This window comes from Convolutriloba macropyga, chromosome 5, assembly GCF_964194025.1.
Source record: "Convolutriloba macropyga chromosome 5, txConMacr16.3, whole genome shotgun sequence".
Taxonomy (NCBI): Eukaryota; Metazoa; Xenacoelomorpha; order Acoela; family Convolutidae; genus Convolutriloba; species Convolutriloba macropyga.
Genome location: NC_134472.1, coordinates 40,426,099 through 40,451,152, shown reverse-complemented (window position 1 = coordinate 40,451,152; position 25,054 = coordinate 40,426,099). Strand labels below are relative to the sequence as shown.

The following is a 25,054-nucleotide window of genomic DNA, read 5'->3' as shown; positions in this document are numbered from 1 at the left end:
CAGTTTGTTCCTCTCCTTCTTCTTTTCCTATTGCCCCTTTTTCATAATCACTAGTATCACGTCGATATATTTCATCTTCACTGGAGGTTGTTATTGATATAACCTCAGAAGTGGTTTCACCGATACTAGACAACATTTTTCTTATAAGTTTTGATCTATTTCTTTTTGTATCTCTTCCTTGTTTATAACCAATATCCTTTAGAAATTGTTTTATTTTGTTTTCATCACCTTTTATATCTCTTTCGGTACATTACACCTTTTACATCTTTACTAGTAATAAACAGAGCAAAGCCCTAGGAAAAATCATAGACTTTTCCTTTAATTTTTATACCATCAGGTACTAGAGTTACATCTAGACCATTTATTTTAAATTTGTTTGAATATGGATCAACTGATATTAATTCAAATTGTTTATTTGTTTGTTTACTCATTTGTATCAAAATATCAATCAAATTATTTTCTACAGCTAACACTACGCCTCTATCATCTTTTAATGTTACGGGTGGATCAGGTGTGGGTGTTAAGAGAGCATCTCGCTCATCAAGAAAGTTGCATTGTTGATGGTGCCCTAGACTCTTTAAAGCATTAGTATTACTGTCTAATGCGGCTAAAGTTTTGATTTGAAGAGCTTGCATTGTTTCATTTTGGGCCTGCCATGCTTCGCTATGGGCCTGCCATGCTTCGCTATTATTATTTAAAGCTCTAGTTAAAAGATCAAATAACCCTTCTATGTCACCATAATATTCTTGTTGTCTTAACTTGTCTTCTAATCTATTTCTTCTGTTTAGTTTTTTCAGTGTAGTTAATTCTATGAAACTATCTAGCTTAGCCATTTTTTATTTTTTGAAAAATAATAATATAATATGCGTGAATTAGATCTATAAAACAAAAACAATATTGTACTATGTTTGAATCAGATCTATAATTATAATAACTACTAATTACTTTCATATTCAAAGATTATTATATAATTTAATAGCAGCTTCAATTATTTTTTTATCATCCTGAATAGTTACTTCTAGAATACTATTTATCAGCGAAGCTGTTTCACAGGTTAATGATTCATTACTTGCATCTAACCCTAACTTCATCAATAGCTCTATTGGAGTAGTACTAATCTTTTTTATTGAATGTTTTTTGAATAAATATAGATTTTCATCATGAGGATAGCTTTTAATATTATTTACATAGAATCTTTTATCATCAAATGCGTTTAGACTAATCTTTCTTGTTTTTGTTGTTGTTATGTTATCACCAATTTGTTGTATTCTGCATTCATCTACAGGTCTCTGTATGTTATACATTAATGCGTTATAATACTCCTCATGTTTAGCATTGTTACAAATCTTTATTCCTTTCTCTTTAGTTTTATTTGGATAATCTTTAAAACTATATGTCTTTGGTGACAGAGCTATAAACTCTTCTATTATTCTACTTCCCAATTCATGTTTGAATTTACCTGGAAATTTATTATTAGTTTTGATTGGTGGTTCGAGATTGGACAGATCCAAATGTTCATTGTCAACATAAACCTCGCAAAAGCTTAATACAAAACTATCACTATCCGTATAATGCAGTTGTAGATCTTTGAGAGATGGTTGGAGAAAATTATAGAATACATCATACATGTGTAATTTAATTTATTCTAATATAGTAACACCTACATATACTTGAGAATCATATTCTAATTTTTTCTTTATTTATTCAATTTTGCTGTAATCTTTATATCTAGTTATATTTTTAATTGTTGGTTTACTTATGCTTTTAATTATCTTTTCTTCATCATGTAAGAACTTACTTTGAAGGAAGTGTAGAGGATTCATGCACATTCTTCCATATAGTGAGTTGTTCATTATTTTCCTTACATCCTTTTCCACTTCAGTTTTAGCTGTTGCTTTTTTATTAGTATTGTTTTGAATAAGTCTCTATATATGTAATCTTGTTTAAGTTTAATTACTCTATGAATCTCAGTTACTTTTACACCCATCTTAACTTTAACATCCTATAATGAACCTTATATTCGGTTTTGTTCTTTTGATCCAAGATTAATTTCTCTGACCTTGCCTTGCATCCATCTCTTTCTCTATAGCCTAATTCATTATCATTTATCTTTCTTTTATTAGGCATTTGTGCTTGTTGCTCTGTTCTATCTTTACAACTATTAGTATAATTAATATCACAAACTATATAGTAACCATGACCACTACCATCTGCTGTGTTTAGTATAGTGTCTAGAGATGTGACAGAGTACTCAAAGTCCTTATAGGGTAGCTTCTGCATCATTGCATAGCCGAATAGGTTGTTTGGGTCTATGTACCATATGGTCTTACCACTGTCCTTGTCATTGTCATTGTCATTGCCAATGCCATTACTTTTGCCATTACTATTACTATTACCCTTAGCATTACTTTTACCATTATTAATATATCTGTCACCCATTATACCACATAAACCACCTCTCTTTGCTTCAATAAAATCACCTAGCATTTGTTTATCTTGTAATGTATCAAATGTAACACCACTTGACATTAACCAACAATCAAAACTATAACCCGGGAGACTAACATAGTGTAGAGGGTTGAGACCGAACTCTTTCATTCTTAATTTGAAATATTCATTCATGTAAATACTCTATAATTAGATCTTTGCCAATTTTATGGCTGTTGTCTTTATTAAAGTTATCGACTTCTTCTTCTGTTGGTAATTTATTAGATAGTGAGGATTTGAAGTCTTCTATTTTTAGATTACCTATAAGATTATCATAGGTAGCTTTGCTACCATTGATAGTTCCACCAACATAGTCATTTAATAAAGCATTCATTTGAATATAATGTTTTAGTTTTACACCCGTATATTTTTGCCATTTGATCTAGAGGCATTGCTAACAAGTTATAACTATCTAAGAGTTCAAGACAACCGATGCTAAACATCTTAGATTTACCTGCAGCTAGTGGTATGTTATCTACTTTTTTTTTCATTATTCTGTTTAAAGAGTTCATTATATAGTAGATTGAATTCATAACCAGAGCCATTATGGAATATTATGGGAATGAAGTTTTGTTGTTTGTATCTTAGATTACGCTTTCTACATGCTGTTCTTCTATATTTACCAGTTTCATGACAGTGATCTCTTACTTTAATAATGCATGTTTTGCTGCATATATGACAAGTGTTATTGGTTTCGTGATATAATTCATCTTTATTAAATATTATTGGTTTGTTTATCTTGAAATTATTCTCTGTTTCTATTTCTAATAGATCTCTAGCAAATCTTTTGATGAAGTGTAGACCAAAGTAGTATTTGAAATTGCCTTGCCAGATGTAACCCACACTTATTGGTATGTGTTGAGCTATTACATATTTACAGTCATTAGTTGAGACCTCAACAATGCAACATTCTATATCAGCAGTTATATATTTTTTTATAATCTGACGCCTATGTTCATTTATAAAAGTGTTTTCTTCTTCTAAGGACAAACAATTTCTGGTTTGAATGAGTGGCTACATATATGGTTGTCGTATTTAATTTGAGAGTTAAACCAATATGTACATCTATTGCTGTAAAAGAATTTATTGTTCATTTTATTCGGTAGATCTAACAAGGTTTCTTTGTTTTTAATTAGGGCACAGTGTTGCCCCCAAATTAGTAATCTTACATCTTTTCTGTCTTTATTAAAATCATTCACTGTTTTAAGCAATTCAATGTAACCATTGCCACAAGTTGTGCATATCGTAATATTAATATTATATAATTTGTATTCTTAATATATAGCCGAAGTCATCTTCATATTGTTGTCTTGGTGCAATTAGTTTATTCTGTTATTTACTTTCAAGTGTTGCATGGTCCATGGCAGGATTTTTTCATTATTCTGTTTAAAGAGTTCATTATATAGTAGATTGAATTCATAACCAGAGCCATTATGGAATATTATGGGAATGAAGTTTTGTTGTTTGTATCTTAGATTACGCTTTCTACATGCTGTTCTTCTATATTTACCAGTTTCATGACAGTGATCTCTTACTTTAATAATGCATGTTTTGCTGCATATATGACAAGTGTTATTGGTTTCGTGATATAATTCATCTTTATTAAATATTATTGGTTTGTTTATCTTGAAATTATTCTCTGTTTCTATTTCTAATAGATCTCTAGCAAATCTTTTGATGAAGTGTAGACCAAAGTAGTATTTGAAATTGCCTTGCCAGATGTAACCCACACTTATTGGTATGTGTTGAGCTATTACATATTTACAGTCATTAGTTGAGACCTCAACAATGCAACATTCTATATCAGCAGTTATATTTTTTTTATAATCTGACGCATATGTTCATTTATAAAAGTGTTTTCTTCTTCTAAGGACAAACAATTTCTGGTTTGAATGAGTGGCTACATATATGGTTGTCGTATTTAATTTGAGAGTTAAACCAATATGTACATCTATTGCTGTAAAAGAATTTATTGTTCATTTTATTCGGTAGATCTAACAAGGTTTCTTTGTTTTTAATTAGGGCACAGTGTTGCCCCCAAATTAGTAATCTTACATCTTTTCTGTCTTTATTAAAATCATTCACTGTTTTAAGCAATTCAATGTAACCATTGCCACAAGGTGTGCATATCGTAATATTAATATTATATAATTTGTATTCTTAATATATAGCCGAAGTCATCTTCATATTGTTGTCTTGGTGCAATTAGTTTATTCTGTTATTTACTTTCACGTGTTGCATGGTCCATGGCAGGATGTAGCCAAGCAGTAATAGTTAGTTGCAAGCGATTGTATTGATAACTACGTATATTTAATATTGATTTAGAGTTTTTGAGATCGGGGGGTAAATCTATATAACTACCAATAGATGCTTTAGTTGGTTCAATATTTATCTGAATACTTCTTAATCTGAGAATCTCAAAGTCATAGCCATAGCCTTCATATATCTCCTTTTCAAATTTTTGCCATTGTTTGAAGTCTCCATTTTCATATATTGAGTTGTTAATAAAATAGTCAGTGGTGAAAAATATTTTAATAGTATTAACTTCTTCTTTGTTTCTCTTCTTGTACTCACACTCGGCTGTGATATTATATTTAAAACTCGTAACCTAACAAAATTGGTAACAGTTTTTATTTTCTTCTAAAGAGTTATTAATAGCTTCATCTATATCTTCAATGTAATTTCCGGCTTTATCAGTAATATAAAATTCTTTCATTTTCTGGCTAGAGTTTTTATTGAAGTATTCTGTTTTTTTCTAGATACTTGCGATTATGACTATATGAGTGAGTAGTTAGGGCTATTTTATTTTTAATTTCTGCATGACATTCTTTACATTCATTCTTAATTCTGCTGCAGATACTATCTTCTGTTTTAGTTTTAGGTTTATTGATGGGTTTAGTTTCAATAAAATCTTTGGTGTTATCTTTAGATATACTCTCAGTTTTAGGCTTCTCTCATTTTAAGCTTACTCTCAGTTTGAGACTTACTCTCAGTTTTAGACTTACTCTCAGTTTGGGGCTTAGGTCTGAGGAAGTAATATTCTTCTTCTGAGTCATACACTCTCTCCATGTTTTCAGGTATGGGTTGGGATGATGGGGGTATAACCTTTTCAGCTTTGGGTTTAACATCGATTGGGGCTTCATCATCAGAACCAAACATTTTTTTAACAATTCTTTATGTTTAGAATCATTTGATTGATGCCTGTATAAATCCTTCTTTGCTTCAAAAGATAAATCACAGACGTCGCAGAAGTTTACATTGCTATCAATTGAGTGAGACATTGTGTATTTTATTAGGGAAAATTTTGCAAAAAATAATTTTTCGGAAATGAAAAATGAAGTGTGATGAGTGTAAAAATAAGCATTGGAGAGAATGTTGTACTGGTTGCAAAGAATTAGAATATTGTTGTTATATATGCAAAGATATAGTTAAAGTAAAAGATTATATGAAACATTTAGGAATACATTATGATAATCCGGATCAATATCTAGAGTGTAATATGTTTAAAGTTTATAAGCATATTTCTTTCTATAGGTTTAGGTATGGAAGATGCAGATTATGCATCTATCTTAACAGATATAGATGCACACATACCAAAGATAGGTTCAAAGAATATGTCAAAAGATTTAATAAAAAAATTTAGAGTTAAGCTGGTTTTGTGCAGATTATCCACGAAGTGGTTACACAGTCTCACTAGTTACAATGAAGAAACACTAATCACTGTGTTTCCACCAATCTCAGTGTTTTTGACTGTATACCCATCACAGTGTGTCCCATATACAGTCTCACAGCAGGGATCATCTGCGAAGCAGTTTCACTGATCCTTTTTAAGAACTGTGAACTTGGCTTTTTTTATCTCACGTAGTTTCATAGCAATTCATCAAAGTCGGAGGACGTTCACTGGAGACAGTGAGGAAGGAACCCCAAACCTTCCGTTTGCTAAAGCAACTTAACTAGACTCGAGGATTTAATCACTACGCCAAGTGAGACAGAAAATTTTAGCTTTAGATTGATTAAACATTGATTAGGGAACATATGAAAAAATTTTTTTCAATTTTTTTTTCAATTTTTGTTCAAGTCTATCCACGAAGTGGCTTCACATATTTCGCAAGTTGGTTTACGTGCTTTTTACACGGTCTCTCTAGTTACACTAGTATCTGGGATACGTCCAACGGAGTCGGTGGGGATAGAACCCGAACTATCCGTCTGATAATTGATAATTACCAGCTTAACTCTGTACTAGCGGATTGCACTAAGTGAGACAGGAAATGGTAGATTTTGAGGGAATATAAAGGGAAATATAGTGGATAAAACAAAGGGAATTAAAGTAATGTGAATATGGCTGACTATAGTAGTGGATAAAACAGGGCTTCCAGTTAGGGCTTCCTGGTCCATTTCCCCGATTTTTTACGAGGAGAAATGGATCAAGTTGACTGGTGGCTGGAAGCCCTGTTTTATCCACTACTACAATAGACCAAAACATTTTGTTGTTCAGTGGTAGTTGTAAACGTAGAACCTATGCGTTTTCTTCAAATCTACACTCTGATTTATCAAATTAATACTCAAGGATCTTGTCCGCTCTCCTCTCATAGGTTTCCCTTCATACCCCAACGAAAAATTAAATATTTGATAGATTGGAATAGTTACGATTGCCCGTGTTCGTAGCTACCTCAAAGTAAAACTTTTAAGTGGTAAATCAGAAGATTTCCCATCGTTCTGAGGACTAATATGACAAACGAAATGCAAGTTTTACCATCAGATGTATTCAAATTTAATTAGTTTTTTCCTATAGAGAAATAAGTCTGCTTATGAAATTTTGTCGTGTTTTAGTCCACAGTGGAGAACTTCTACACACTTCCGAGGGAAGACAATGAGTTGAGCAGGAGAGCGAGTATGGAAACAGGAATTGGAACTCCTGTAAGAGGGGAGCAGACTGCTAATACTACTCCATTCTAGTAAGTTCACTATACTTTGCCCAACTCGTCATTCAGTTAATATGAGTTATACTTCTTTTCATCCAAATTAAACCTCTCAAACTTTACACCCTAAATAAATCCCAAAATTAGTTGTGATGGTTAAATGAATTAACCTTTTCGTATGATTAAGAAATGGTGGTGATTAGGTGGGATGTCGAAATAACATTCAGTAATCATAAATAGCTTCTTTTAAAAATATCAACTATTGATTCAAATCTACAGTGTTTTTATTTAAATGTTTGAAATTTAAACAATTTTGATCGCTGTGTGTCTTTTTGGTTTCGAAACTCACGGCTTAATGTAGTATTAATTAATAGCATTTTCAACTCTTAAACTGACGTACAAAATGAGGTACAATGAAGTTAATTTTTCAAGAAGTCGTCATCGCCTTGCTCCATTACGGGCGTGTACCGGTACCAAATTTTTGACTAAATTTACTCGTTTTCATTAATAGCCGCAGAGCGATAGCTGGGGCTATTATTGGTCTTCTCTTGGTTTTTTACAATTCAAAGAATTTAAATTGTATTGAGGCGCTGTCTTTTTACGACTCGAAGAGGAGTATTGGTTTTCTCTCGGTCTTTTTTTTTACAGGAAGTAGATTTGTTCACGCGGCATTTTGACCTAAAAGCGAAAGTGAGAAAAGCTGTCTTGGTGAACAGATTTTCGCTAACCGAGAGAAGTTTTTTGATCATCCGCTGCGTTTAGTGAATGACTTTTTGACTTTGAAAAGTAGTTTTTGACTGAATGGCACATATAGATAACCGTTTTTAGCCGTTTTTTCGTCTAAGTGGCCCTATTTTTTGCTATTAATTTGGTTTCTTGTAGAAATAAATTTTATTCGATACTATATTGAAATGCCAACCTCGATAATTGATGCCGCAGTGTTTTGCAGAGCCTGAAAATGCCTTTCAAGTGGAAAATTGGCACAAATTTCTTAATTTTTTAGTTATTTTTGGCTTTTTTCTAATAATTTCTTTATTTTTGGATCTTTTAACCGTCTTTTTGTCAAATATCAGTTAATAGTGCAACTTCTCTTTGATAATTCATATACTCAAAGCCTCCTCCTACCTCGATGAAATTTTGTTTTATAAAATTGTACGTATGCTAATCCGATTTTGCTAGTTTTCTTCCGATTTTCGTCAGTTTTTTTGTTTGTATTTGGGTTTTAAATGCTAGAAATAGTCTTTTTGTGCAACATGAGGGACTTTAATTTCGTTTCAATAAAAATTCAATCATTTTTTGGCGTTAAGTTTTTGAAAAACAGTTAAAACTTTTTCATAAATGCAGTCTTGAAACTTTTTTGACCATTTTTTTTGCAAAATGTTTCAATGTTTCGTATTTAGGAATTCTGCATTTTCCTATTTTTTGTTCTCGTCAGGAGGATAGATCTTTGTATCGGATGACTAGTTATCTTTTCTTTGCCTTGAGTGCTGAACAATGAAATGTATTCGTTTTTCTTGAACTTTTTATACTGATTTTCAACTTTCCAAAATCAAGAATGTCTTTTTGATAGGTTTTTCCTTATATTTTGACCAAATTCTTCACATTCTAGTTAGTATCATTCTGTATTTGTCCTGACACCTACATTTATTTTTGGTATATTGATTTTTTCAGTTGTTAAAAATGATTGATTTCAGCTTTTTCTTAAATTTTTGTCGTTTCTTTGGTTTGCAGTTGATTTCATTCAACATACGGCAGAACTGAGGGTTCGATAGCAAGTCTTTTCCAAAATTTTCACTTATGACTATTTACTGCAACTTTCTGCCGGCCTTGGTATTAATTTAAACGATTTTTCTGCCTTTGAATATCTTCTGGTGGTTATGACTTTTCTATGATCAGTTTACTATGAAATCTTGTTGTCTAGCATATGTACAACAAGGAACAAGTGTGTGTTGTTTTCTGTCTTAATTGCAGTGATTAGAAGTGTAATTATAGGTGTTTTCTGATTCCTAAATTTAAGCTTTCTTTTTTGAAAGATTTAATTTAGATTCTAAGATTATTATCTGCCGTTTGCTTTCGCTATCTTTTTCAGATTAGAACCATGAATTATTTGAGGGCAATTGATAACCTTGTCAGCTTTTTCAGACTATCAGTTATTTGACCAACTTAATTATTTCCGATTTTTTAACGTTACCATACGTTTTCAATAATATAAAGTTTTGCTGCATTTTTCTCTTGGGGACAGTGATTTAAGTTTCACCAATTTTTAGAGCAGACCTGGAGAGGCAGTGAGTTAATGTTTTAATACGAAAGGCAGTGGCTTCCGCTACAACTGCGGTTTTCTAGTGAAGTTTTGACGCTTGGAGTTGCTTCCGGAATTCTTTCGGCTATGTTTTTTTTTAAGATCGGTTCACACATTTTCATGATTTTTGAAGTCAAATTGGAGTGGTGATTTTGGTCACGCCGAAACAGGAAGTGGAACAAAAAAGCGAGTGATTTTGCGGCGTGAAAATTTTTCGCTCTAATTTTAAAGTAGAGTGAGAAAACGGTGGTTCAACAAAAATTTGCTTTCTCGCTAGTGGTATTTTGTTCACATGCGGCAATTTCACTTTGACTTTAACGTTTTTTTCAATTTTTGATCTGATTTTTTTAGACATGGTTTTCCCAATTAACTCTTTGTCCGTTCTAGGTCTAGTTTTCTGTTAGGTCAATGAAAATTCTTTGAATTGTGCTTCAGGACTTGTCCTGCTATGTTTTTTATTTCGTGGTCAAGATTTTGTTACGACCATATGACGTCACAACCACTTCAAATCTACTTTTTGTTCATTCGTTCATGCAATTTTAACTGAAGTGCGTGCGTGACGTCATTTTCTCTCTTAGTGGAGCGAGTTTTTTGTTCATTCGCGTGCTTAAAATCTTTGATCAAACATGACTTACTTCTCTCAATAATGACTTTTTAACTACTGAAATAATTTTTCTTTACTTCAATTCAAGGAGATAAGGCCAATTTATTGTGTCTCGCTCTCATTGAAATTTGAGAGCAGTAGAAGCAGAAATGAATTATTCAGATTCCTAATTGAAAAAAAAAATTCATTCGCGTGATTAAATTTTTGGACTTACCTCACTCTCAAAAATGACTTCCTCACCTCCAAACTGACTTTTATTTACTTTAATTCAAAGAGATAAGGCCAAATGAGTCAGATTTTTAATCAAAATGTACCGTATCAGGCTTCAATGAAAAGACAATTTTTTGATCTGTCTTTTTTACTGTTTTTTTAGACTGCAGATCTACGAAGCTATTGCCGCTATTTTCTGGCAATCTGCCAGCTATGTTTATCATTCCTATTCCACGTTTCACTTTTCCTATGTTAATACGTTTTTCTCGAGTAATACATTTTACGTATATACATGGCACATTTATTTCATCCTGTTTTTCCTTTCAAGGCTCTTAAAAATGCTTTGTGGAAACCCCTTTTTACAAAATTTAGGCATTTTCCGCATTGAACGGAAGTCGGCACCTGAAAGTGTCATTAACTTTCGTTGAATGTAGATTTTTTTCGGTACCGGTAGATGCTCGTAATGCTCTTATACAAAAATAAAACTGAAAATTGTCAGATGGATGGCAAAAAAGGCATGGTCAAGTTGAAGGCCTGAAATAATACAGCACAACTCAACAAAATTGAGTACTTGCAACTCGTTTTTCCCATGCCGACAGTGACGTGGAACTAAAACTGAGAAGAAAATGAACTTTTCTTACGGACTTGAATTTGAGTTCACGATCCTGTTTTTTTTATCTCAATTGCTCACATTCAGAACTTTAAACAGCTTATCTTAATTGCGCACGATAATTAATAGCATTTTGATTCAAAAAAGGCTGGCGTCACTAGCAGTCAATTAAAAGTAATACACTGAATGTAGTCTCACTGCTCAATATATATCAGCTGAGTGGTCAATAACAAGATTTAATTACCTCTCATTTGATAGCAATGACTTTGACATTGGTTGTTCACGTTTATGAACAGAAAAACGACATGAGTCAATATCACTTCATTTCCAAAAAATTAAGAGCACTAAAAATAAAGGAACGAGAACAATTGTCCAGAAAAATATCTGTGGAATAAAATGTTCTGCAAATCAGCTGATTAAGAGTTTTCTTAAAAGTTTCTGCGCGTCTTAATTTCACAAATCAATGTGAAATTATGGTGCTTCCAGTTTGTACCACAAACAATTAAAAGTTTGATTATCTGAAAAATTTTTGTCTTTTCTTATAACTACTTCTTTCTCGCTATTTCAAAACTACCAAACATTTTTGCAGTAAGTTTTCACATGACTGCAGCGGGAGCTTGGTTGAAACTTATTAGATGATATGGAGCTTGAAAGACTATCGCAGGGGGACCTGTTGGCTCAGTGAAGAGCACAGGATTGCAAGTAATTAATAGACTGCGATGTCGCAACTCAAAAGGTCCCTAATTTTACTCTCCTTATAATGCTTTTGACATAGAACCCACATTGCTCATAGTTTATGCTTTTGAATTTGATGAATCAGTTTTTCTTCAAAGTGCTCATTTGAATGATTATACTCACTTTTTGAGCTTTTGTTTACTTGCAATTTTGTTGTAAGTTGGATGCTACATTATTTACAGCTATGAGCCAAGACAATATTGAAAATAAGATTGTCTTTGTATTTTAGTGTTTTGTATGATTTCATCTTTCGTTACAATTGTTTTCTCGATTTTAAATGGTAAACCATACTACTAAAGAAAATTTCTTGTATCTTGGAACGCAGTTTTGTTGCGAAATTGAACGTATTTATTAAAAGCCGCCCTCATCTTCTCAGCCGGCTATTATTGCGCTCGTATTTTTTTTACTTCGTCAAACTTTTTTTGGCTTTACCATTTTGCCGCTTTTTCGACATTTTGCGTGAAATCTTTTTGACTTCTCTAGGCTAGTTTCTCTCTTCTCTCATTCTGCTAAAAGTGAATTTGAACATCAGTTGCTAAGCAAAGCAATTCAAAATGAACCGAGTCGGTATAAAAAATTGAAGTCAGAAATAGAAACGGGATAAACCCATAAAGCCCAATTTTAGATGCCCGCTATTTGAACGTCGTTCCTATAAGTCTTAGTTACCACCTCTAATGCGTATTGGTGTTGATAGTAGCCCCTGTAGCCTCTCTCTAAGAAACAGAAGTATGTTCAACTACGAAATGCCATCAAAATAAATCGGACTTAAAAAATATTTTTGTACAAAAATCTTTTTTTTTTCAATATATTCTATTTGTTCAATCCCAATCATGCTTATTGGAATCAACGGCGGCTATTTTCCGGCAATCTGCCGGGTATGTTTTTTTGTCAAATTCTAATCCATTATCTGTAGTTTTTTCGAACAGTTGAATTACTGGATAGTTTTGCTCGTATTCCGATATTATTGTACACTAAAAATACGCACGTCTGCAAATTATATTTTTAAAAAAAAAAACATTTACTTTATTTTAAAATTATTTTTTTTTGTTTTAGCACTTTGCAACCTTCCAGAGCTACTGAATCAACAAATTTTAACTCTGATGACATCCAAAAAAATTCCACTAACAAAAGCAAACTGAAACAGATCAGCAGGAATTCAGACAAGATATCATCAAGCAACCTCAGCTCTACAAAACACCAGCCCATTAACCAAAGTGGTCGAAAAAAGTCAAGAATATTCTCAGGAATCACATCCAGTAATTCAGTGACAACATCCAAACCAACAAAAACACAAAAAGAAGAAAAAGAAGACCGGAGACAAGGTCTTAAAATCACAAATAATGCAAACGACAACAATAGCAGTGTTAAACAGGTTGTCTTAACTCACAATAACAGTCCGGATTTCCTCAAAAGTCATCAAAATGAATCACAAACAAAAAATATTCAGAAAAATTCATCAAAAGCTCTGAAAAGAAACAGTTTATCCCGAAATGGAGCAATAAAACATTCGTCACAACACAGTTACAACAAAAACAAACAAAATAACAATCCAAGTCCGCCGTCATCTTCAGAGTCAAAGAATAGCAGTTCAGATATGACTTTAGTGGAGACGAGTGTTGTTGTTGAGACTCCGAAGAGCAAAGTTTGGGCTGCGATGGACGAAGAGAGAAAACCGATGATTCGCTACTCAGACACAGCACCCGCTGAGGGTATAAGGCCTAATAGGCTCGCCAATTCAGTTTTGACTACCACTACTACTGGTTTGCCCAATAGATTTGAGGTGAGATATTAAAATACCGATAACTGTTTTTTTTTGCGTAAGTGCAAATAAAAGCAGTGCTCTCGAGAACAGAGAACAATTTGTAGTTTGATTGCAGATATCGTGAATAGGAAGAATTTCTGATGTTCAATTAAAAAACTTGCTCAAATGATTAATCGATCTCGAACTAATGCTGAAGCAATTATTGTCAACGTCTTTTTATAGCTGCGAAACTGTAAGCTGAGCGGAGCTATATTGTGGTACTCTTGCTTTTTTTTTAAACTCAAAGAATTTGAATTGTATTGGGTCGCTGTCTTTTTTTTAAGATGTGTTCACACATTCTCATGATTTTTGAAGTCAAATTGGAGTCGTGATTTTGGTCACGCCGAAATAGGAAGTGGAGCGAGAAAGCGAGCGGTTTTGCTGCATGACTTTTTTCGCTCTAATTTTAAAGTAGGGTGAAAAAACGGTGTTTGAACAGAAATTCGCGTTCTCGCTAGATGTTTTTTATTCACATGCGGCATTTTGACATTGGTTTTCTGTTTTCTTTTAAATTTGTCATCTGATTTTTTGGAAGGGTTTTCCCAATTCACTCATAGTCTTTTCTAGGTCTAGTTTGCGTTTAGTCAATGAAAATTCTTTAATTTGTACGTCAGGACTTATCCTGCTACGTTTTTTTGTTTCGTCGTCTGATGCTCTTTTTCATTTTACATTTGGTCACACAGCAAAGCTGATAAAGTCAAATTTTCCGAATTACTTCTTCCTCTCACCAACAGCGTTTGCACGTGTGACGTCATTTCTCATTCTCTGTCTAGCAAAAGATTTAAGTTCATTTGCGTGATTGGATTTTGATTATACGTAACCTACCTCACTCAATAAAAATTACTTTTGCACTTTAAAACCTCAGTTTAGTTTCAATTAGTTTAAAGTCAAAGGAACTCATATGTGCAGTGAAGGCACACAATAAAAGGCTTCTGCGGAATGATTTTTAACACACTTCATTAATTTATCGTCGACTGTTTTTTGACCGGCGTAATTTTTTTTCACTTTAGATCTGTATCTGTTTCTATCTCTATTATACGGCACGCAACTCTAATCTTTCGCAGCTATTCCAGCATTCTCCCGGCTATGTTTAAAAATTTAATGTTTTTGCCTGGCAGATTTTGTTCTAGAACATTTTTTGACTTCGTAAGTGATTTTTTCTCACTTTAGTTCTTCATTTTTCAGACTCTTAAGTTGCTCTCGTTCTGATTTAAGTCCGTTGGTAAAAGCTATTGTGAGTGGAAAGGAAGCAAAACCTTTTTAGCTGAGTGAAAAAGATTTTGGATTGATGTCATGGAGGCCTGTGTCATGGACTGGTTAAAGGGTCAGACTGCCACCCTGGATGTCTTGGAGTTCGAAACACCGTGGGGTCATTTTTTTCTAAATGTAAAAAACCCCTCTGAAATCAATTGCCCCTGTGTGTCGTTCTAGAGCAATTCATCTGACGTTAGTCGGTTTATGTTTAATAGCCGCCGTCAGCCTCTCAAACCGCTATTATTTAGCGCTCTCCTTTTTTAAGTCGCTTTACATTTTGATCACGTTTTTTGTTTTACATAAGTCCAATTCTCACATTTGACTTCAGACATACTTTACTCACTGTTTAAACTGAATGGGTTTTAAATTTTTTCACGCATTGAATTACGCAATGTAGCGAATACTGTCAATGTCAAAAGAGCAAAAAAAAATAACGAGATAAACTGATAAAACCCGGTCATTAGGTGCATTAGGTTATCAAAGTTCATTAGAGCGATTGCTAGTTGATATTAGTATTAAACTTAATACCCTTCAATTTAGAAGCTGAAATAAGTATAGGTTTAGAGTCTAACAAACTGCACAGGGAATTAGAACAGTTGTTGAAACTTAGGAAAACAAATTCTCAATTTCTATCTTTTTTCTTTCTGTTTCAATCCCGATGTGCGTCTAGCGCGTCAACGGTGGCTATTTTCTGGCAATCTGCCGGCTATGTTTTAAAATAGTAACTTAAATTTGGGCTTTTTTCCCTATTCCGGAAGACCAGAAAAACAATAAAAGAACGGTATAATCGGTTTGTTTGGCATGTATGGTTTTGAACGCAGAAAGTAACGATTGTCGGTTTTCCCCCATGCGAAATTTTGAGTTTTTTGGCATTTCAAACTGACTTCACAGAAAAACGATTGTGCAAATTCTTAAATATTGGTAAATTTATTGAAAATTCTCCTTAAGATCGTTAGGATCTTTTCCCCTACCCCCCCCCCCCCCCTCCATTAAATTAGGCAAACCCCATTGGTATGTGTTTAAACACTATGTATGCATTTGAATTGTTGCGAGTGAGTAGGCATTTAGTCCTCCCAGGATTTGTCTGCCAAGGATTTATCTCCCAATAACCTGTTCTTTCTCCATCTTTTGGAGTTACGGGCTTTGTAATGAGATGTACTACTTTTTTTCATGGAAAATGTTGCAAATATGGTTTTTGATGTATTATACGGGGCACGTAGTTATGAAAGTACGTAACCTGTTCAGAAGGGAGCCAAACATCAATTTTTGGGGGTGCCTAAATTTCAGCTATATAGGACTGCGATGGGGGGGGGGGTGGTGGTGTTGGACTGTGACAGTTTTAAACGTTTAAAAACAACAATTTTGGATTAGGGTTTTCATTGTGCTTTTGTGGATAGTTTGAAGCCATCTAAGTGAAGGCTGACAACCTTTGTCTGTATCCTGTGGATTTTTAAAAAGAACACTTTGAATGTTTGTGAAGAATTGCTGTTTCATAAGAGACATGTTGGTTGTGTTCAGGGAGTGCAGAAAGGAGCGCCGTTGCAGGGTCCCCTGATTGGAAAGGCTACTCGCATCTACTCCAAACAGAGGGCTGGAGTATTCAAAAGTTAGTTAATCAACATTATTTATAGTGTCACAGGGAACAAACGAAAACAATTGGTTGTTTGTTGCAAGCTTATTTGTAGTGTTTTTCCAGTGACAGCAACATCGTAATGGCCTGCAAAACAACAAAATACTCCAAACGATCCCAGGTTTTATATCTACAAATTGAAAAAAAGAGCAAAAGTCTTATTAGATAAAAATGAACTTCTTATTGACATGCAAATCAATCAGACGCATCTGTGCACGTGTAATACTCGACGCGGAGCGCCCGAACAATATTAATCAAATTTTGCCTTGCACCCGCATTCTCTATAATTATAATACTTAAAACACTCACGTGCACATTTTAAAATGCCGAAGGTCTGCAGTGCCAGAAGTTAAAATGCCAGAAGTTGAATTCCGTTGACTTTCGTCATTTTAAAACGTGCGCGTTTCGTGCGCGTAACCATTACTTTCTTTACCTTCTTTCTTTCTAAAAGTTTGGCATCCGCTATCCGATTTTCACCGTGCAATAAATCCGTGCCTGACATTGTCGGCTAGTAGTCATTTTGCATGTGCATGGGGAGCACAGAGGCGGAGCTGTTCCTGCTCAAATTTATTAATGATGAATAGTGTTAACTGCCCCAGTCGAAAAATAATGGATAATTTATAAAAATTTATAAATTTGTTTATAAACATTTGCAAAAAAGATGCATCATTTTTATAAATATTTATAGCTTTTTTTGCAATTTTTGCATTATTTTATAAATTATTTGTAAATCTTTGCATTATTTTATAAATTATTTATAAATATTTGGATTATTTTATAAATTAATTGTAAACTTTTGGATTAGTTTATAAAATCTTTATAAAATTTTGTATAATTTATAAATTCGAACAAAATTTTTTGTCGCCCGAAAAAAAAGAATCTCCGCTAAACTCAGCTCTAAAAAATACTGATTGCAAGAAAACTAAAATTAAAAATGAAGTGTTCAAATATATAATTTCAGTGAAAAAGAAAGTTTTAAAAACAAAAACAGTACAAATAACATGAGAATTTAAAAAAAATGCAAAAAAAGTGCTCCAAATTTAAATATCCCGCTCAGTCAAGATTCTTCTGGTTAAACGAAAAACGCAAAACAAGCTAATTAGAAATGCCCACCCTATTGAGATTGGAGCACTTTTTTGCTTTTTTTTCGAATTGTTAAACATTGAAATATGCATTTTTTTGAATTATCAAACAATGAAATAAAGAACAAAATTGGCTCCAATTACAAGTGAAATGCAAAAGGCCTTTGCGTGAGTTAAAGAAAATTTGTAAAAAACACTGAAAATCGTTCGTTGAAAAATTTATAAATTTTTATAAATTTTACATTATTATCTACCAATTTATAAATCTTTATAAATTATCCATTATTTTCATAAAATTTATAAATATTTATAAATTATCCATTATTTTTCGACTGGGTGGACCAATATGGACCGCAGGTCTCTCCAAGTGGGTATATTGTCCAGAACAGTTGTTCTCAATTGGTCAGGAAACGGACAATTTCTTGTTTCTTGGATTGATATATCATAAGCTCGTGGAATTGATCTATTTTTAACAGGACCTGTTTAATTTTAGCCCCCACCACAATCTCGACAGTGAACGGAGAAAACTCGACCAAGCTATTAAGCAAATCCAACTCCAGTAGGCGCAAGAATGCACTCTACTATGTATAAAGTTAATTTAACAACCCAAGACAAATTAAACTCAAATTAATAATGGTGCTATTTATAATGACAAGCTCATTCATTTATACCACTTTGACATAAACTATTGACGACAACAGTAAATAAATCAATCTGACACTTTTCTTTTATTTAGCAGGCTTAAACTTTTGATTAACCTTCGCATTTTCTCGAGAAGATGCGATAATTTTACTTAAATCATGACGCCCCGTCTCCTTTCATTCTCCTCTCTGTCTTTGCACATGTAGCCCTGTCACTGCTCGTTTACCCCCTCTCATTTTTTGAAACTGACTATCTGGCCTTTCCTCTCTTAAAAATCCTTCACACAGGCCATTTTCAGTGTTATTTTGTTATCTGTCTGGCAGACTGTATAAATCGTGAGTCCAAAATTCTGAGGCTGTGTTAGAGAGGTGGGCAAAAATCAGCTTGAATTGGAGATTGAATTCAAAGTTGCTTGCTAATGGTTGGCAAAAATATAAAGAAAATCCGTTCAATTAAATAAAGTAAATTACCCGCTAAAACATTTTCTACCTTCTGAGCTTGAAACTCACACTTGGCGTTCTTACGTCTTAGTTTCAATGCTTGGTAATTTTTGTGAGCTATGCTAAAATTGAAAACGACAGGAAAAAAAATAACAAAGTAGCAAACAGACAGTTAACTTAGGAAATGGTGTATTTAGAAAAAAATTAAGAATACCTGATTTATTATAAGGATCTTAACCCTATTTGTCGAATGTTTGTTTTTGTTTAGAGATTTCGAAGTTATGCCGATGTTACACAAAAACTATGACCCGTAGCAAAATCAGTTTAATTAGGCTCTTAGTATCTATATCGTCGTAGCGCGGAAATACAGTACCTTGGCTGTCTCAAAAAACAGCAAAAATGTTTAGACGAACGAATCAGTTATTGCTAGAAAAATCACATATGAACAAGATTAAGATAAGCAATAAACCAGCACTACATCCAAACTGGGATAATCATTCATTCTAGAAGTTTAATAATTCGCCCATCACAATGAATTTCAGAGCACAATCAAAATAAAAATAATCCGATGATTTACCAAAAATTAGTACTTAAAGATTGTAAAATTAAGCATAAGCGAAATAAATTATATCAAGTTTTGTATTTTTCTTATTTTTTAACCTCACTCTTCAGTCTTAATATTTTTTAGCCTCTCAAAGATTGTACTCGTGGATTCAGCGCTTAAATCATTTGATCTGTCCGTTGATAATTGTTGATCCCTTGATAGTTTTAACTCTGATGTGGAAGGGATTTTTTTAACCTAATCTTAATTACCACACTAGAGCTAAAAGATATTAGTTTGGATACCCTATATAAGTGCTAGAATAAGTTCCACTACTTACTCACTATATGCATTCTAAACGCCAAAATTTTCTGCCATATGCTGAATAAAATGATTACATATTAAGATTATTTATGATAAGATTGAGAGATTACAGAGCACAGCTTGTGGGATATTCATTGCTTGAAAAATTCGGTGCAATTTTTAATAATAATCGAATAATTAGAGCCATCCTACTGCTGGATGTTCTAATGGTTTTCAATTTAGTCGCAGTTCTGTAGCAACTTACAATTTCTGCTTGTATTTCCTCTGAGCGGAAGTTGAAGAAAATGCTGTTTTAAAGCAAAAAAAATTGTGTGAAGCTAGAGGGGCTAAAAATCGCGCTGGCTTGAGACTGGTCTGATTTACTTCAGCAGCAACCTCTAGGCTCGTACGTGATTAAAAGAGAGTCAACTTGAGTGCTAATCACGAGGCCTATAACTAGCTCCGAATCAAGTCCTAGGCCCTTCGTGGAGAAGAATAATATTCGCTTTTTCGTAGTCTTTTAGTTTTAGAGTTGCCGCTTTGAAGAGCGGCCTAGAAAATTTCTTATTTTTCAGTTAGTACGCATTTTATTAGTGACAGTGAGTCAAACGCCATCGCCTAGTCAACAGTATTAGGCAATACACGGTAGTGTTGCATTTGAATAATGTTTTCTTTGGCTCTAATATATTAAGCACCGCAGCTCGCTTTTAATATTACCGTCATTTTGGACTAGTTCTGAAGTGTGTTCACAAAGTCGTCGAGTTAATAAATATAATGATTCTGTAGTATTGGTAATTGCGTGCGGCGACAGTGACCCAGTTAGTAATACTACAAGTGGTAAGAATTGGCCAACACTCGACATTGATAAATTCACAAGATTTGATGCAATCAAATTATCAGAATTGACTGCATTTTCAGAGCTGAATTAGTCAAGAGACCTTTGTGTTCTAGGTCTTTTTTGAAGAGTTGAGCACGGCAGTTGATGGTACGTATCTGTTTTTAAAAAGTAATTTAAATTTCTAACCAAGTGGTTAAATTCACTTGCAACAAAACAATATAATCATTGAAATCAGTTAAGTATAAATTTAAAAACATCAATCACATTAATAAAATTTTTTATTCAGTCTCCTGAGGTGGTACTGCACAGTGATATTACCAAAGGAGATGCAGCTGGAGGCGGGTAGTTCTCTGATATTCTCGGCAAGTGTTTATTCAATGCTCTTAATATATTCAAGCAAAAAAATGAAACCCAACTTCTGCTCTTTTTTGTTTCACATTTTTTAATCTCCAAGCAAACAAGGAGGCTCGGTAATGTGCGTTCGCACATTAAGTTCCGACCCCGCTCATCTACATTTTTCACTTAATTGTCTACCAAATGAGGAAGAGGTAAAAAAAAACATATCAACATATCCTTCAACAAACTACTAAAAGAAAAAAACAATCTACTCTAGAGGGTCTATGAGACCTGTGGCTTACATAATACGACTACTAGAAAAGACGGCAATAAACATCAAATAGTTACAAATATTAATTACGACCAAAACTCCTTGTCCATTTTTTGAAAACCACTAAAAACCAAATCAAAAGGGCATCAGATAAATTTTATACCAAGAAGATTAACCGGTACCTTTTGGGACGAAAATGGGAGTTTTCCTCAATGCGACTTGAAAACAAGTCGACTAGAAATGAGCAAAAGCGGCAAAAGTTTATTGAAAAATTGCTTTTTTTAAAAAAAAGTATTAAATTCGAACTGATTAGAATCATTACGCGTCAAATGAAATCAATGAGAGAGTCTTTTATAACCCAATAGAGAGCGACAGAGGCTTTTCATTATACACGATATGTCATACGACTACAAAAAGAACGAAAAACACAGGCAAAATTTGCACGATAAATTATGCACGAAAACGATGTCACCCCAATAAATTAAATATTAAGGTGATCACTAAAAACAATAAAAATCTTCGTTTGCATTTTCTGTAGGTTAAAACATTTGTGAGTCAAAAGACGGTCATTTTTGTGATACTGTGAAAAGAAAACAAATCTACAAAAAAGGGGCAAATTTTTAAAAATCCCGAAAACTGGTTTTTTTGAAAATTGGTTGTTCCAAGAAGAAAGACCATTTGAGGAAAATAAAACCGTTATGAAGAGCAAATTGTATTTCAAAAAATAAATGATATGAATTGTATATAGAAAAGCTTAGCTTCAATTTAAATGAAATAAAATTTGCAGATCTCAAAAATGTATCTCTTTTTTATTAAAAACAAATATTTTCAAAACCCATAGCCAACAAAAGCTTTTGACTAAAAAAGTAGACAGTTTCTTTTGCAACTACTCGGAAATTTAATTGCAACTGTTATTAATGAGACTAAATCATAAGACTATAAAAAACATTAAATACAATTTGAGCTAATAAGTTTCAAAAACAACTTTACGAAACTACAGTTTTGAATCCATTAAATTTATAAAATATTAACCGCGAGAATATAACATCTTCAATTGTGTCTCTTTTGATCATCATAACATCTTTTTGTAAAACGACTATCACAAAATGACAATAATAAGAACCAAAAAAACTGAAAAGGATCTAAACTCCACAAAACTCTTCTGAAACAAGTTGTCTAAGCCCTGAAGACATCATTTAAAAAGTTTAAACTTTAGAAAAATTTTTGATTGATTCAACAAAACATTATTAAGAGCTTTAAATAATGATGCTAGTTTATGAAAATGATACAATATAGTAAAATACGAAAAAAAAACGCAAACCAGAACAAAAATGGTTAAGTTGAAGAAAACTTTTACTCTTTTTTTTAGAAAGTTAGTTCGAAAGTCAAAACAGCCATTCGTTATTTACCGATAGCAGTTATTTAAGTTCAATTGCTTATCTGAGACCTTCAATTGCATATAGTTGGCCACTGAGACCTTTAAGTACACAATATTTGGCATATGACAACAAATATTAATAACAAATAAAGGGCAAAAATAAAAAACTCTACCAATTTCTGCAAGAGAACGGTGTCGCAGCCCCTCAAACCATAGGTTATGAAAACAAAAAATTATGTTCAGTTTCAAATGTTAAAAAACTTTTTTCAGTTAGATTGTTAAATAATATGACAATTTACAAATAAAGGAACAAAAACAACAGAAAAAATGGGCAATTATGCGCGAAAATCAGAAAATTATGTATAAAACATATAAAAATTATGTAGTACCAAAAGCAAGAAAACCTTCTGTTGAGACAATCGGCCACTAAGTTAGTTTTTATTCTATAAAGAGGAAGGGTTGACGTGTAATAACTGAGAAAAAGAAAAATGTTGACTAAAATAATAAAAAAAATTGACAATTTCAAGAAATCACAGAAATTTCTTAAAAACAAATACACTAAATAACATAAGAGACATTAGGTAACAACCGAATGAATAGAAAATAATTGCATTAACCTCATGAGGAAGAAATTTAGATCTTTGAGTTGTCAAACTCAAAAATCAGACAGTCAGAAGAATAACAATTGAAGGCAAAAGACAAGAATTCAGTTAAATTTTACTAAAACTCTTCCTCAAAGCCATAAAAACCTTTTGGTTCTCTAAAAACAAACTGTATCTATATTCAGCTTCAAATTTACGTAATTTGGAGCTGTCATTAACGGAGCCGTGAATAAAAAATATTGTCAGTAATTAACGTTAAAAGAACAAAAGCAAAGATTTTGAAAAAAGGCAGCATCAAAAAAAAAACAAAAAGTCTCTGATTCTAAGAGTCCATGATATTATCAAACCTCTCCCTGATTTTTTTGCGCGCCTGCAGACTGACCAAGTGTTCCAATTTTTTTGCGAATTAGACCAATTGTTGAGTGGAATTCTTCGAATATTGAAAAAAAATACATTTTGTATAATTATCGAGTTAAATCTTCAAAAAACGGCAAAATTCAATTCCAGAAGACTTTCATACGGCGCCTAATTGCAACTAGCGCTCTTTTTGAGAATAGGGAGTATGTGTTAAGGTTTTTAGGTCACTAAGTCCGGCAAACTTTAACAATGTGGACCAAAAAAGCAATTTTTGTGCCATTTTTGATGAAAAAAGTTTGAATTTTGAAAAATTTATCAAAAATTTTAGCCAAAAAAAACTTCAATAAAAAAATCAACAACGGTCTTTTATCTCTAACGGTAACAACAACACTCTGCCGTTAAAAATTTTAACTGATTTTGAATTATATTAGCGATAATTTGCCAAATTTTAGCAAAATTTACTGAAAATGTGAACAAAAACGTTCGAATGTTCACAAAATTTTTGAACCTCGATAACTCCCTCTAAAACACGAAAATCGAAAAAATCTTTTTAATTCCATACTCTACGCCGGACGGGCTTTTTAATGATACCACTCACAATTCTTTACGATGAATATATCGGTCGGCCAAAATTGACTGAACAAAAAAAAACCCAGTTGAGTATATAGTTCCTCCCTCACCACTAAAGTGGGGGTCGGAACAATAATCACAAAAGCACAACAGTCATTGAAAGCAATCATGATGTCAAGAATTCAAAGATATTAGAACAACTCCACGCACCATGGCAATTTTTTAAGATCTCGTTATGCCAAAAACACTATTTACCACAAATATCACGTGTAAGCCAGACAAATTACTTTCAACTTCCGCACCTCAAAAAAGCTATCCTGGAGAGCCAGCAATCGCTAGATGTCGAGAGTCCTCAACCATCAGCTTTTTGCATCAATGCCGAGCAAAGATGAATTGCTAATAAAGAGTTTATTAAAAAGCAATCCTAACTAATAAAAAGCAATCCTAACTAAAAAAAGGTGCATGTCAGTAACGTTCACGTTCTCTCGATGGATCTTTGCATGTTCCGTCTTTACAAGTTGCATGACTCTCCAGAATTTACTTCATAAATATAGCGTCGCATCAGAATCCACTAATAAGATGCGGCAGAAAATCTCGTGACATTAAACAGAGTCACGCAACCTATACTTAAACTTACTCAATGAGAGGGAATTTGAAAAAGTGGAAAAGATGAAAATGAAAAAGATGCAGTATCAGGTCCTTGGAATGGACATATAAAACGAAGCAGTGAAGATAACATCCTCTTGCATTTTGAAATTGAACAATACAGACTAACGTCCCAAACAAATAGAACTTGACCTAGATTAAACTCAAATTCCGAAAAATGGTATATTTTTTGGAAAATGTCGAAAATTGTCTCACAATTTTCAAAATCTTGTGTTTTAGGGAAAAAGAGAGATTAAGACGGTGGCAACTGGTGACAAATTTAACACCGTACTGAACAGTTAAAACTATGAGCATGTTTTCGGTAATTAAAAATTATGTAAATAATGTTGATGTTGCTAAAGCAGCACTGATCCATCTTCAAAGATAGTTGTAATTGCCGCCCAAAACCTAAAAATGAATTTCAGATAACAAAATCTCTTTTTATGTTAGCTGTAGGAAAATTTACAAATTAATCAAATTACAAATGCTGTTCATCATAC

At 32.9% G+C, this 25,054-nt stretch overlaps 1 protein-coding gene across 1 annotated transcript in view; it reads left to right on the top strand.

Annotated features, from left to right (window-relative positions):
• LOC142340368 (uncharacterized) overlaps positions 1–18,354 on the top strand; it is a 162,282-nt gene extending 143,928 nt beyond the window's left edge. The window contains exons 15-18 of the mRNA XM_075390944.1: positions 7,318–7,442; positions 12,918–13,644; positions 16,438–16,525; positions 18,125–18,354. Of these exons, the coding sequence (XP_075247059.1) occupies positions 7,318–7,442; positions 12,918–13,644; positions 16,438–16,525; positions 18,125–18,222 (1,038 nt within the window). The 3' untranslated portion in view covers positions 18,223–18,354. The remainder of the gene's footprint in view (positions 1–7,317; positions 7,443–12,917; positions 13,645–16,437; positions 16,526–18,124) is intronic.
• Positions 18,355–25,054: the final 6,700 nt, after the last annotated feature.